This window comes from Danio rerio, chromosome 15, assembly GCF_049306965.1.
Source record: "Danio rerio strain Tuebingen ecotype United States chromosome 15, GRCz12tu, whole genome shotgun sequence".
Taxonomy (NCBI): Eukaryota; Metazoa; Chordata; class Actinopteri; order Cypriniformes; family Danionidae; genus Danio; species Danio rerio.
In genome coordinates, this window is record NC_133190.1 from 48,065,974 (window position 1) to 48,080,729 (window position 14,756).

General features: G+C 35.2%; 1 protein-coding gene across 1 annotated transcript; it reads left to right on the plus strand.

Moving 5' to 3' along the window:
• The first annotated feature begins 280 nt into the window (after positions 1 to 280).
• fzd4 (frizzled class receptor 4) lies at positions 281 to 13,100 on the plus strand. The gene is made up of 2 exons (NM_001305469.1): positions 281 to 768; positions 7,676 to 13,100. Exons 1-2 carry the CDS (start codon positions 532 to 534, stop codon positions 9,008 to 9,010), a joined length of 1,572 nt encoding a protein of 523 aa, NP_001292398.1. The 5' UTR covers positions 281 to 531; the 3' UTR covers positions 9,011 to 13,100.
• Positions 13,101 to 14,756: the final 1,656 nt, after the last annotated feature.

Below are 14,756 nucleotides of genomic sequence, written 5' to 3' on the forward strand. Positions count from 1 at the left end.
AAGCAATAATTTGTAAACATTCAAGAAACAATGAAGAATGTAAATCAAAAATTAAACCAATATGGAGTTGTTTTTAACTATCTATATACATTTTACCAACAAGGTGTGCAGGCTAGTCAACCTAAACTTACAACTCTCTCACTTTATCTGTTTTATTGTGCGGTGTTATTGTGGCCACGCTAAGCCCCGCCCCTGTCTTTGATGCGCGGCTGTGATTGGCTGACGCTGGTCCTGGGGCAGCTGTCCCGTCTCCGTCTAGACCTCAACCGGGCAGAACCCGCGCGACTGCGCCACGGACACACGGACGAGCTTCAAAACGACTGATACCCGTAGTAGACAGCGCTGTACGGTTTACTCCGGAACGGGACTAACGGGACACGGTGCCGTTTCGCACTTTAAACGGATTGGCTCGCTCTGGCACGGGATTGTGAGAAAGTTTTTTTGTCTATAGGCGCGTTTGAACTCCGGTAGGCTGGAATTTTAACGCTCCCGTGATTTGCTCGGACTTTTTATCAATCGGATTGTGTCGCTATGGCTCGGTTTGAGTTCGGGTTTGCGCTACTGGTGCTCGTGTTCGGGCTCGCGCACCCGTTCGGGGACGAGGAGGAGATGACCTGCGACCCGATCCGCATCTCCATGTGTCAGGATTTAGGCTACAATGTGACCAAGATGCCGAATCTGGTGGGAAACGTGCTACAATCCGACGCCGAGCTGCAACTGACCACATTTACACCCCTCATACAGTACGGCTGCTCGAGCCAGCTGAAGGTGAGAGATTACAACACACACACACACACACACTGTAACCAGACCCTACACACACACATCACACAGAAGTACTGCACTCAGCTTTCAAATCTTGGCTTCATAATGAAGCAACACTTCTAAAAGTATTATAAATCATCATAATTATGTAAAAAAGTAACAAATAAGATAAAATACTAGTAGTATTATTATTATTCGTAATCATTTTTGTTGTTATTATCAGTATTAATTGTATAATGGTCATAGAAAGAGTGTAGAAAAATGATTTATAATAGTAATAATTGTTTATACTATATTTACCCTTAAATAAAATGACAAAGTTGCAAAAATGTGTTTAATTTTATTTTATGTCTTATTGTTATGATGAACATTGTAGATTTATTTTTATGAAGTATTTGTGATGTGCAAATCTTATTAAAGTTATAGTAATATTAAAAAAAAAATATTTAAATCACTGTGCCAATAAAGTACTTACTTATAGTACAGTAGTTTGGATAAATAGGAACCTAATCTGTGCGCACAGCAGGAGTATAGAATCCACACTCACGCACACACACTATACTCTGCCTTACAGTGTTTGTCTCATTATACTTGTGATGATCAAATTTCAGTAATTGTCCTTAATAAATGCTAAAGAAAACCTCTAAAAACATACATCTATCTTCCTACATTGGTAAAAATTCTTCATAAGCATGCAAGACATAATATTTTAACCAAAGTGTTCATAAACATGCTTAATATATTTGAACTTAATTCTAAATATATCAAAAACTTACTGCGAACACACGTTAGGTATAATTCTAAGTTGATTATTCTGAAGACAGTATGATGTCCTCATCATAAGTGCGTGTGTATGTGTGTGTATGTATGTGTGTGTGTGTGAGCACTGAAGACAGAGGCAGTTGTTGTTTTATTGATTCAGCAGAGACAAAACCTCCCACTAGGATTCCCATGTTTGTTTGCTGGAGAATCTCGTGATTAAAGCAGCTTTAGATACCACAAACATCTTAAAGGGAGAGCACTTCTGTTCTTAGATCTTTAAAATGTCATGCTGGTGTATAAATGTGTTTTTAGTGCACGACGGAATAGGAAACTACTCGTGCAAGGAAATCCTTAAAGGGATAGTTCACCCAAAAAAAGTTAAATATTTTACTATTTGGTCTCCCTCAAGTTGTTCCAAATCTCTATGAGTTTCTTTCTTCTGTTGAACACAAAAGAAGATATTTTGAAGAATGTTGAAAACCTGTAATCATTGACTTCTATAGTAGAAAAAACAAATACTATGGAAGTCAATGGTTACTGGTTTCCTACATTCTTAAAAATTTCTTTTTTTATTGTTCAACAAATGAAATAAACTCAAACAGATTTGGAGCAAGTGAAAGGAGAACTTGCAGTTGAATTTCTCTACTTGCGCAGGGAAATCCTTAAAGGGATAGTTCACCCCAAATTAAAAATAACTCGCTATTTAGTCTCGTTTGAGTTGTTGCAAACATTTATGAGTTTCTTTCTTTTGTTAAACACAAAAGATGATATTTTGAAGAATGCTGGAAAGCCTGTAACCATTGACTTTCATTGTAGGACAAAGCAAATATTATGGAAGTCAATGGTTACCGGTTTCCAACGTTCTTCAAATTATCTTCTTGATTGTTCAACAAATGAAATAAAGTAAAACAGGTTTAGAACAAGTGAAAGGAGAAGAACTTTCAGTTGAATTTCTCTACTCATGCAAAGAAACCCTAAAGGGATAGTTCACCCAAAAAATAAAAATAACTCACTATTTGGTCTCCCTGAAATTGTTCCAAACCTTTAAGAGTTTCTTCTGTTGAACACAAAAGATGGTGTTTTGAAGAATGCTGAAAAGCCTGTAACCATTGACTTTCACTGTAGGACAAAACAAATACTATGGAAGTCAATGGTTACCTGTTTCCAACATTCTTCAAAATATCTTCTTTTGTGTTCAACAAATGAAATAAAAACAAGTGAGGTGAGAAGAACTTTCAGTTTTGGGTGAACTGCTACTTTAAAAGAAACCTTTCCCACCATGCTGATTTCCCCTTTAGAGCTTCCTAAAATGTGCAATACGTGAAATTAGGGCTTCATAATATTATAAAAGTCTAAATAAATTGAATAATAAATGTTATATAACATGGTAATCATTGTATATATTTGGGCTGCGCGATATTGAAACAATGTGACATTGCAATAATTTGTTTTACTGCATTATATACTGTGATATAAACGACTTTAATAGCTGTATTTGGACATAATTCATTACTTAGTGATGATTCTGGAAGGGATTGAATCATTTGCATAAAATGTATAAAAACTAATTAATTTCAGACATTGCTGAATACAGTGGGTTAACTAAAAAAAAAAGTGCTTTATAATTTTCTCAGGAGTTTCCTCTTCCTATAGTATTCAGCTACAGAAATCGACTAATGAAATGTAAAACAGCACTGAATAGTCTTCATCATATTAATAATACTATAAATTGAACCTTTATTAAAGTTACAAACTCTTAACATTTATTGTGCCTGAATGCTTTAAACTCTCCTGCTTTAAAAACACATGCAAGTGATCAGTTTTTACTCTATTATGGTTTGCATTTGTGGTTCCTGGAAAACTATAATATCAACTCAACACTGCAGATCCTGCGATGTCACCATTGCGTATGCCAGGGGTGTCCAAACTCAGTCCTGGAGGGCCGGTGTCCTGCACAGTTTAGCTCCAACTTCCTTTAACACACCTGCCTGGAAGTTTTTTCGTACACCAAGAAAGAGCTTAGCTGGTTCAGGTGTGTTTAATAGGGGTTTTGGAACTAAAATATGCAGGACACCGGCCCTCCAGGACCGAGTTTGGACACCCCTGGTGTATGCACACATGCAGTATTGATGCTGAAATGATATATTAATAAAAATAACGTTTTGTTACAACAGTACTATTTCTTGCCTGAATACTTTAAACTCCTGAAATGCTCAAGGAAAGACTTAAAAACACATGCAAATCATAATCTTTCACTCTGTTGAAGTTGATCTGTGCAGCGACTCCGATCTCATGTGTTCTGCTCTGTTATAAATCCAGCACTGCAGATGTGACTATTGCGAATGCACACATTGCGATATCGATGTTGAGACGATTTATTGTGCAGCCCTACTACAAATGCATTTTAAAAAGCATGCATTCTCTTCTCATTTGTGTGCGTGTTTATGACTTGTGAAGCTGCGCATCGATGGATTTGCTCTTTTGATTGGAATTTTAACATTGAAATTTAAACTAAACTGAATTGAACTTGTTACAAACCCCTGATGTTAGTCTAGGGTGTGGGGTTTGACATTTATTTAATTAAAATATATTTATATAAACAGTGAATGAGTGGAAAGACAACCAAAGTAATGCCAAAATATGTGTGCTTTTATTTACAATCCCAAAGTGAACAACAACAACGAATAAATCAAAAATAAAGAAAAAGTAGGTAAAGCAAAAATATACTATTTACAATATGTACAACACTGAAACAAATAAAGACGGGAAAAACAAGAGAGCTGGCAGAAGGGACGCGGGCGGCGCTAAAGAAATGAAAAGAACAAAACCCAAACTAAATCTAACTTCCCAGAAGCATCTAGCCAACTAACTATGTGAAAAAACAGTATAATTAACACACGAAGATCTTCCGAGTTCTACCTATCTATCTATCCAAAAAGTACAAGGAGTGGCGCTCGCCCCTAACCTAGTGTACTAGACAGCAGAGTAGTCCTATGTGTTGCGAAATGTATGTCACGTGACCTTCTTACCTGTCCGCTTCGTCCAAGCCTCGTAAACGACGATAAACTAAGAACAATGTACAAATAACGGACGGATAACGTGCACACAGAACAAGCAACAACAAAATACACAGTTAGACAGGGTTATCTCTTTTATATAAACTTTTACTCTGAAAACTGGACTAACACTGGGGCTTCAACAACGATTACTAAAGCGTTGGCAACCAATATCATAATCGATTTGTTGTGTCATGTGACGTTTGATTATTAAAAAAAAACACTTTAGTTCAGCGCGGAGCGGAGTGAACACAGTCTCTCTTGCGCACTGATACAGAGTTCGGCGCCTTATAGACAGGGATGAGGAGGAAGGGAGTTCAACAGCAGGGTCCTACTTTTGTTCAGTTTTGAAGTGAGGACAATCAAACTGAGCTTCGGTGCGATGTCTGTGCGCTGAGCAGAGCTCTCAGTAAGGAACCGTCGGAAAAGTGCTTCTTTTTTTTCGTTTATTTTTTCGAAAACATAACTAACTCAACCCCGCTAAGAAAGACGTGTCATATTATCACAATTATGCAGCGTTTTATCCGTGGAAAGGCTGATTTATACTTCTGCGTCAAGTGCTTGCGTATGTTACGGCGCAGCATACGCGTTGACGCATAGCCCTACGCCATGGCCGTCGCTGACGTGCACCTCTCAAAAAATGTAACTACACATCGCAACGACGCGTATCACAAGCTCTGTGATTGGTTGGCTTGGTAGCACTGACGAGTCAGGGCGGGACCGAGAGCCGTGCGAGCAGCGCTAGCCTGATAGACTGTAGTTCGTGAATAAGCTCTGTATGGATAGTTTTGTTTTGTGTTTACTTTATAGTTGAAGTTGTTGCATGTCCGCCAGTTCTTGACCTCTAAATGAGCGAGTTTGAGCCAGTTGTACTTTCAGGAAGCGTTCAGAAAAAACAAAACAGCAGCGAAGAAACTCGACACTGAGGAACATTTACACCTCACTGCCAACTAGCATTTCGGAAGTGTTAATGCAGACCAACAGAGACAGCACGCAGAAGTGTAAATGCACAGCTACGTGAGTTGCATGCGCCGTGGGTCACGCCGGTCACTTAATGCAGAAGTATAAACCAGGCCTAATGCTTCATTTGTGTTTTAGACATGTAAATACGCACAAGTACTAGTAAAACAAAACATTTCTAAGAGTTTGTAAAACACAAGGAACTCTAACAATCCATTCAAATACAATTTGCCGATGTGTTTTATTCATGTCAGATACACATAGTGAAAGTAACTATAAAGTTGAATCTACTCGTCTCTAAGTTCACTGAGTAACTGGTGACTTTAAGTGCTGAATCCTGCTTGTTCTGCTTTTTATGAATGAGGCAAACGTGCCGCCGCATGTAAACATGGCGACGACCATCTCATGTTATAGATCACGATCACTTACACGTTTATGTGAACTGGTAAAGCTTCTGTTTGAGATTATGGGCCCTATCATACACCCGGCGCAGTGTGTCGCAAGGCGTGACGCAATAGTCTTTTGGTAGTTTCAGCTTGGCGCAAGAGTCGTTTTGAGGCGTTGCGCTACGCTGTTTAAATAGCAAATGCATTAGCGCTCATTTGTGAACCCATAGGCGTTCTGGTCTAAAAAAGAAGGTGTTCTGAGGCGGACCGCTGGCGCGTTGCTATTTTGAGAATCTATAATAGATTTTTCATTAGACCAAAACTAACCCGGTCTAAACTCCAGCGCAGAGTTGCGCCTCGCTTACACACTGCTTAATACACACAAGAGAGCAATAGGCAAACATCTTTACATATGAAAAAAAAATTAAAATTAAGGATATATATAGGATATAATAAGAATAGATATAGGATATAAATATAAAGGATTAAAATATTACAAAACATATTATTTTTTCTAGCCTACATAAATATGAAAAATCACTGCTTTTATGTCTTCTTCATCTCGGGAGGCTTTTTCAGTTCATTCATAACAATTTGCTTTTGTATAATGTTATTATTATTAGCAGTATTATTTATTATATCCATATTTATATTTGTTTTATTAAAACAAGCTTAGATTTGCCCACCTGTCAGGTTTTAGACCATATGGGGCATGGCAGGTGTATTTGGAAATAACTCAGTATTTTGACCACACTGGGTCATTATTGTTCATTTATTCGTTTGCTAGAAATTAGAACTGAATTTAGAAATAGTTTTGAAACGAATATTTGCGCTTAACAAAAAATTAATTATTTATAGACTAATTGATGTCTGTGTGTAAAGGTTTCCCTATCCAAGAGCGAATGTGAAAGTAGATCCATTATCTCTCATTCTCACGCAGTAGATGCTCTGTTTAACTGTTTTCTGGGAACTGTTTTCTTGTGAAATGCTCAGTTTTTCCTCTTAGACTTACTTTACGTCCTGTAAATAGCGAATGCGCTCTTGGCGCGACGCAGCTGACTCTTAAAGGGAATGGGAGATGAGACTCTAATTGGTTTATTCTCAAAACACACCTATAACTCATTAAGAAAATAAACTCAACCCTTTTAGACCATGCGCCGAAGCGCAAGGCAGATTTCCCGTCCTTAAATTAGCAAAAACGCATCTTGACACCCCCTGAAAGCATTTGTGCTATGCGCTTTGCGCATGGACCGTCAAAATAGAGCCCTATATCTCATTAAATTTATTTTTCTTAGACAATTCGAAAATAATTTAACTTTAAGCTAACAGTCACTTATATTTGAGGTGGGGTTTTTTTCAGAAAGCAAGAATTTCTTGTGTCTAGTATGTATCTTGATTTAAAAATACTTAGATATTTGGATTAAAAACAGGACAAACTACTTAGTTTTTTATTTCATTATTATTATTATTATTATAAAATTCAGGATTGAGCTTTTTTGAATAAACAGTTGGAAATTAATGCTTTTTTAAAAATCCGATTCATTGATTAATCAAAAAATAATCAACAGATTAATCAACTATTAAAATAATCGTTAGTTGCAGCCCTAACTGACACTGTTTCAATTTACTAGAACTTCTATATTAAGCTACTTTGACACGATTGACATTGTAAAAGCGCTATAGAAATAAACATGAATTGTGTTTTTGCAAGCATCTAATCCTCTCCTCGACTGTGCTTTCTTTCAGTTCTTCTTATGCTCCGTCTATGTTCCCATGTGCACGGAGAAGGTGCCCATCCCGATCGGGCCGTGCGGCAGCATGTGCATGTCCGTCAAACGGAAGTGTCTCCCAGTTCTCCAGGAGTTTGGCTTCGTGTGGCCGGAGCTCCTAAACTGCAGCCTTTTCCCGCCTACCAACGACCAGAATCACATGTGCATGGAGGGTCCCGGAGACGAGGATCCGCCATTTCACGCTGTCCGTCCTGTGGCGCCGCAGGAGGAGGAGTGCATTGCTTTGGGTGCCGGCGTGGAGCAGTATGCATGGGTGAAGCGCAGTGGGAGCTGCTCGCTGCAGTGTGGATATGACACGGGATTGTATCGCAGACAAGCTAAAGTCTTCACGGATGTGTGGATGGCGGTTTGGGCGGTCCTCTGCTTTATTTCTACCACGTTCACCGTGCTTACATTCCTAGTCGACTCCTCTCGGTTTTCCTATCCAGAAAGACCGATCATTTTCCTCAGCATGTGCTGCAATATTTATAGTGTGGCGTTCATCGTGCGGTTAACAGTCGGTCGCGAACGCATTTCTTGCGATCTGGAGGAAGCAGCAGTACCAGTGCTAGTGCAGGAGGGGCTTAAGAACACAGGTTGTGCCATCGTTTTCCTCCTTACGTATTTCTTCGGCATGGCCAGCTCCATCTGGTGGGTGATCTTAACGCTCACGTGGTTTTTGGCGGCGGGCTTGAAATGGGGTCACGAGGCCATCGAAATGCACAGCTCATACTTCCACATAGCAGCATGGGCGATTCCTGCCGTCAAGACTATCGTCATACTCATCATGCGATTAGTGGACGCTGACGACCTCGCAGGGATGTGTTATGTGGGAAACCAGAATCTTGATGCGCTCACTGGATTCGTTGTCGCACCGCTTTTTACATATCTGGTCATCGGAACGCTGTTTATTGCTGCCGGCTTGGTGGCGCTGTTTAAGATTCGCTCCAATTTACAAAAAGACGGAACGAAGACGGATAAACTAGAAAGACTGATGGTGAAAATTGGTGTTTTTTCTGTGCTATACACGGTGCCGGCTACTTGCGTCATTGCGTGCTACTTTTATGAAATCTCCAACTGGGCTGACTTTCGTCAGACAGCACGGGATTCGTACATGGCGGCGGAGATGCTGCGGATTTTTATGTCTTTGCTTGTTGGAATCACGTCAGGAATGTGGGTCTGGTCTGCAAAGACACTTCACACATGGCAGAGATGTTCCCACCGGCTTGTGCACACCGGCCGAAATAATCGCGTCAAACGGACTGCCAATGGCTGGGTCAAACCGGGCAAAGGAAACGAGACGGTTGTGTGACCTGCACCCGCAGATACTCTTGTCATGTAGCACTATCGTTCGCTCACTTTACGCAAAACGTTCTTAAAGATGATCTTACACTGGACGGTCCTGATGCAGCAGTTTTTTTTCGTGTAAATATGCACTATGCCTAACTTCAAACTCTCACTGAAGTGCCTTCGTTTGTACCGACAAGCTACTCAACCCAACCTGGTGCTGGATTCTGGGAAATGTAGTTTTTTTTTTGCTCCTCAGTGCCGTTTACCTCGCAATACGTGAACTCCTGTGACAGAACGCTTACGAAACCTGATCAAACTGCACAGCAAACATGAATTTCTCACTTCATGTTTTTGGCTTGTTCTCCAGTACAAAAGAGACAAAATCTAAATTAAATCTAATTATATTGTTTTCTTAAGTTACAAACGTACAACAAAAACTAAATATAAGATATTTGTACTAAAAAATATTTCAAGATGACTATCAAATTTTTTTTTGTTTGAAAAACATAGTAAACTTAAGTGAGTTTATGGATAAAACTATAATAAATATCAACATTTTTCAGGAAATAACTTATCGAAAATATCGAAAGTCATTTTGCTTTGAGTTTTTAACAACTATTAGATATTATACTAGAAAACAATTCAAGATAACAATTGATTAATTGCTTTCTGAAAAACATTAACTTAAGTGTGTTTATGGATAAAACAATAAAAGATATCTGACCTTTTTCTGAAAATTTTCTTAATATCGAAAGTCATTTTGCATTGAGTTTTTAACAACTATTAGATATGTGTAGTCAAACAATGTAAGTTAAATTCTTATGTATTGTTTTCTGAAAATCGTAGCAAACTTTAAAAAAAAAATACATATCTAGGACTCCAAGACTCTAAATTTTAAGTCGCCTTGCTTTTTTCTTTTCTTTTTGGAGTATTTAACAACAATTTTATATTAACAACGCAAAATGACATGGATAAAAAATGTTAAAACAAGTACAAATATCTGAAATTTAGCTTTTTAAACATTTATTCTATATTTATACTAGAAAATGAAGATGACTTAAGTCTGATATGTTTTTCATTTTAAGTCATCTTGCTTCATTATCAAAATGACTCAATATAAAGTTTTTTTCTGATAAATGTCAGATATTTGTTAATGTTTTAGCCATAAACTCGCTTGGGTTTGATAGGAAACAATGCATCTTAGGCAATTTTAATAATTTTCTAGTACAAATATAGTACAGTTGGTCTTAAAAAAAGCAAAATAAGCCATTTTAGTTTTTTTCTTTCTGAAAATTGTCAGATATTTGTTACTGTTTTAGCCATGAACTCACTTAAGTTTGATAGTAAACAATGCATCTTAGGCAGTCTTACTTAATTATCTAGTACAAATATAGTACAGTTGTTTGTAAAAAATAATAATAATTATTATTAGTTTTATAATATTAGTTTAGCCATATTAGTTTTTTTTCTTGAAAAATGTCAGCTATTTGTTATTGTTTTAGCCATTAACTCACTTAAATGCATTGTTTTTGAACATGTATCAAACCTAAGTGAGTTCATGATTAAATATAATACAAACATGCTATAGTTGTTCAAAAAAGCTAAATTACTTAAGTTTTTTCAAAAAAATGTCATATATTTGTAATTGTTTTAAGCATAAACTCACTTAAGATGCAGTTTTCAAACATGTATCAAAATTAAGCGAACTCATGATTAAATCAAGAACAAATATAGTATAGTTGTAAAAAAAGCTAAATTAGTAAATATGAAGTTTTTTTCCTGAAAAATGATATTGTGAAACAATATCAAATGAGATTTGATATTGTTTCAACCATAAACTCACTTAAGATGCAATGTTTTTAAACATGTAACAAACTTAAGCAAGTTCATAATAAATCTAGTACAAATGTAGTTTAAAAAAAGCAAAATGACTCGATATTAAGGTTTTTTACTGAAAAAATGTCAGACATTTGCTATCGTTTTAACTATAAACTCATTTAAGATGCAGTTTTCAAAAATGTATTAAACTTAAGTGAGTTCATGATTAAAATAAGTGCACATATAGTAGCAAAAAAGCTAAATTAGTCAATACTATTATTTTTTTTCCTGAAAAATGTCAGATATTAGTTATTGTTTAAACCATAAACTCACTTAAGATGCATTATTTTTAAACATGTATCAAACTTAAGCGAGTTCATAACTAAATCTAGTACAAATATAGTATAGTTGTTAAAAAAAGATAAATGACTTGCAATATTTTGTTTATTTTTTTCTGAAAAATGGCAGATATTTGTTATCGTTTTAACCATAAACTCACTTAAGATGCATTACTTTCAAACATGTATAAAACTTAGGCGAGTTCATGATTAAGTCTAGTACAAATATAGTATAGTTGTTTTAAGAAGCAAAATTAGGCAATATTAAATCTTTCTCTCAAAAAATGTTAGATATTTGTTAATGTTTTAGACATAAACTCACTTAAGTTTGATAGAAAACAAGGCATCTTAAGTCATCATACTTCATTTCTACTGCAAATATAGTACAGTTGTTTTAAATAAGCTAAATTAGTAAATACTAAGATTTTTCCTGAAAAGTTACTTATGTTTGTTAATGTTTTAGCCATAAACTCACTTAAGATGCATTGTTTTGAACATGTATCAAACTCAAGTGAGTTCAGGATTAAATATAATACAAATACATTATAGTTGTTAAAAAAGCAAAATTAGTAAACATTAAGTTTTTTTTCTGAAAATTGTCAGATATTTGTTACTGTTTTAACCATAAACTCACTTAAGATGCATTGTTTTCAAGTATCAAATTTAAGCGAGTTCATGTTTAAATCTAGTACAAATATAGTATAGTTGTTAAAAAAGCTAAATTAGTAAATATTAAGTTTATTTTTTCCTGAAAATTTTCATATATTTGTTATTGTTTTAGCCATAAACTCACTTAAATGCATTGTTTTTAAACATATATCAAACTTAAGCGAGTTCATGATTAAATCTAGTACAAATATAGTATAGTTGTTAAAAAAGCAAAATATGCCAATATTAACTTTTTTTCTGAAAAATGTCAGATATTTGTTATTGTTTTATCCATAAATTCACTTAAGATGCATCGTTTTCAAACAAGTATCAATTTTAAGCGAGTTCATGATTAAATCTAGTACAAATAAAGTATAGTTGTTGAGAAAGCTAAATTAGTAAATATTAAGTTTATTTTTTCCTAACATTGTTCATATATTTGTTATTGTTTTAGCCATAAACTCACTTAAGATGCATCGTTTTTAAACAAGTATCAAACTTAAGCGAGTTCATGATAAAAACGAGTACAAATATCAGACATTTTTCAGAAAACAAGACTTAATCTCTGGACATTCTGCTTTGAGTATTTTACAAACATTAGATATTTGTTCCCGGAAACAAGGCAAAAATACTGGGTAAGAAAATAATTGGCAGTGCTGGTTTACACTTAATGTTGGAAATGTTTTATTATTTTTATTGTGAAATGAGAATGTGAGCAGGTTGAAATGCAAGAGAAGTATATGTAGAGGTTGCTTAATAACAAGCCACTGCAGTTCTACTGTTTTAAGATGCCTCAAACTTGTGCAAATTTCCAAATTGCCACAAAAAGTTGTCAAGAGCTAAAAAAAAAAGGCTTTATAAATGACTGCGCAGAGATTTCACTATAGTTGACCTTTAATATTTAGTTATTTTTGATATGACAAAGTTATGATGCTTGTTTTGTTGTGTTTTTGTTTGCGCTGTCAGACACACTTTCACTCTGAATATGACACATGACAATCACTGAGCGGGCCTCCATAGGGGCTCCCGTAGGGTCGCTGAATGTACTGACCGAAGAAAAAAAGGTTTTATTTTTATACACGAACAATTGAAGAAGTGCCTCACATGCCGGTGGTACAGTCCTGGATTTCATGAAGGACTTCTGGATCGATTTGTACATAAACTGATGTTTGTTAGTTGTTGTTTTTGTGTTATGAAATGCTAATTTATCTTTGTAAAAAAAAAACTAAGGAAGTGAACAAAAATGAATTTATTTAAGAATGCTTTTGTATCGAATGACAAAAATTAAACGTTGAAAACAAGTTTCAAGAGCTGTTGTGCATCTTTTGTTCAATTTTAATAATCCCTCTGTAGGTTTACATCTTCAAACGCCTTGTGACCCGAGTAAATCTGTATTATGTGGCCGGGAATTAAAGGATTGTTTTGAGCATTAGGTAGCAAATCTCTCAAACTTTTTAGGTCGTTTTAAAATCCCTCCACCCAGAAGTGATTTGCACAAACAAAAAAATATATAATAAATTTCCTCCGGTCCAACTTCCCCTCTCGGGGTCACCACACCCGTCCCAGCCCGGCTCTTGTTAAGAGAGTGTCATAAGGTTTCATGGTTAGTTAAAATGTTTTAACGGTCTGACAAAACCACCATGATTAAGCAGTAAAACACTAAACACAGATATACATTATTAACGTGGGGATTTTTACGACCTCATTTCATGACCCATAACAGTTGGGTAAACTCTTAGCTTTGAGTAAGCACAGGCATTAATCTTATGACTGGATTAAAATGTGGTAAACGGTCAAATCAGGCAATTAATAATAGGATGCTGCTCCCTGCTGGTCATTTGAAGCACTGCCATTGCATTAAATAAGAGTAAAACATTTGTTTAAATCCGTGCAATCCTATAAAATCATTCAATTTTTACCATTTTCCTCAGAAGCAGTCAAGTAATATTTGGGAGGCTTGAATTGACTTCATAATTCCTAACTAAAAGCACTGACTTTGATAAAGCCTGTTATAATGAGGTTAGAAAGACTTAAGTTATGAAAGCAAAATTGTGACATTGGATCTCAAAACAAGTCTTATGATGCATGAGTATATTTTTGGCAACAGATAAAATACATTATATACAGTGCTCAGCATAATTGAGTATACACCATTTTGAAAATGTATATTTTTCTACATTTCTCAGTGAATTTGGGTAATATATGAAGAGTTCCGATGCAAAAAACTTAAATTTCCATCACATATGAATTTTTTTTCAGCCTCCTTTATTTATGTTGAGATATTTCACTTTTAAAACCAGGAAAATTACTTATTCTTTGCCAAAAAGCAATATTACTGAATATACACACAGGAGTCGGATAAAAATGCTCATTTCAGAGAAATATTTCAGATGGCATTTAGAGGTTTTTGCATCTAAACTCTTCATATATTGATGCATTTGACCCAAACAGATTTATTAAACAGATATATTTATTAAAATAATAGTTTAGTCGCAGAACATTTTTAGAAATGGAAAGATAATATATTTAAATTCATGCAAAATATTGCAAAATTACAAACTACAACATTTCAACAAAATTGTATATGTTTTTTTTTCTCTTGATTTATGCTATTTTAAACATTTTATTAATGTTTAACATATAAATTTGGGCTACTCACTTTTGAACTGTAATCATAAGTTATTTTGTTAGATTAGGTCCAGATTTGGCTTTAGTACTGACTAATCTAATGTATATGCACAAATATTGTTAAATAGTAATTATAGAAAATATTCATTTAAATGAGAGATTTGTGGGGGTGTATTCATATATGCTAAGCACTGTTAAAATTATATATATTTTTCCTTTATGGTAAATATCATTAGGATATTAAGTGGTCAGGGTCACACATATACATATATACATACATACATACATATACATACATATACATATACATACATATACATATAAATATACACATAT

What these genes read in the sequence shown, in the direction of transcription:
- fzd4 (NM_001305469.1), top strand. Translation starts at nt 532, where the DNA reads ATGGCTCGGTTTGAGTTCGGGTTTGCGCTACTGGTGCTCGTGTTCGGG. An exon ending in GCTGCTCGAGCCAGCTGAAG is followed by an intron (nt 769 to 7,675) that starts GTGAGAGATTAC and finishes GCTTTCTTTCAG; the next exon opens with TTCTTCTTATGCTCCGTCTA.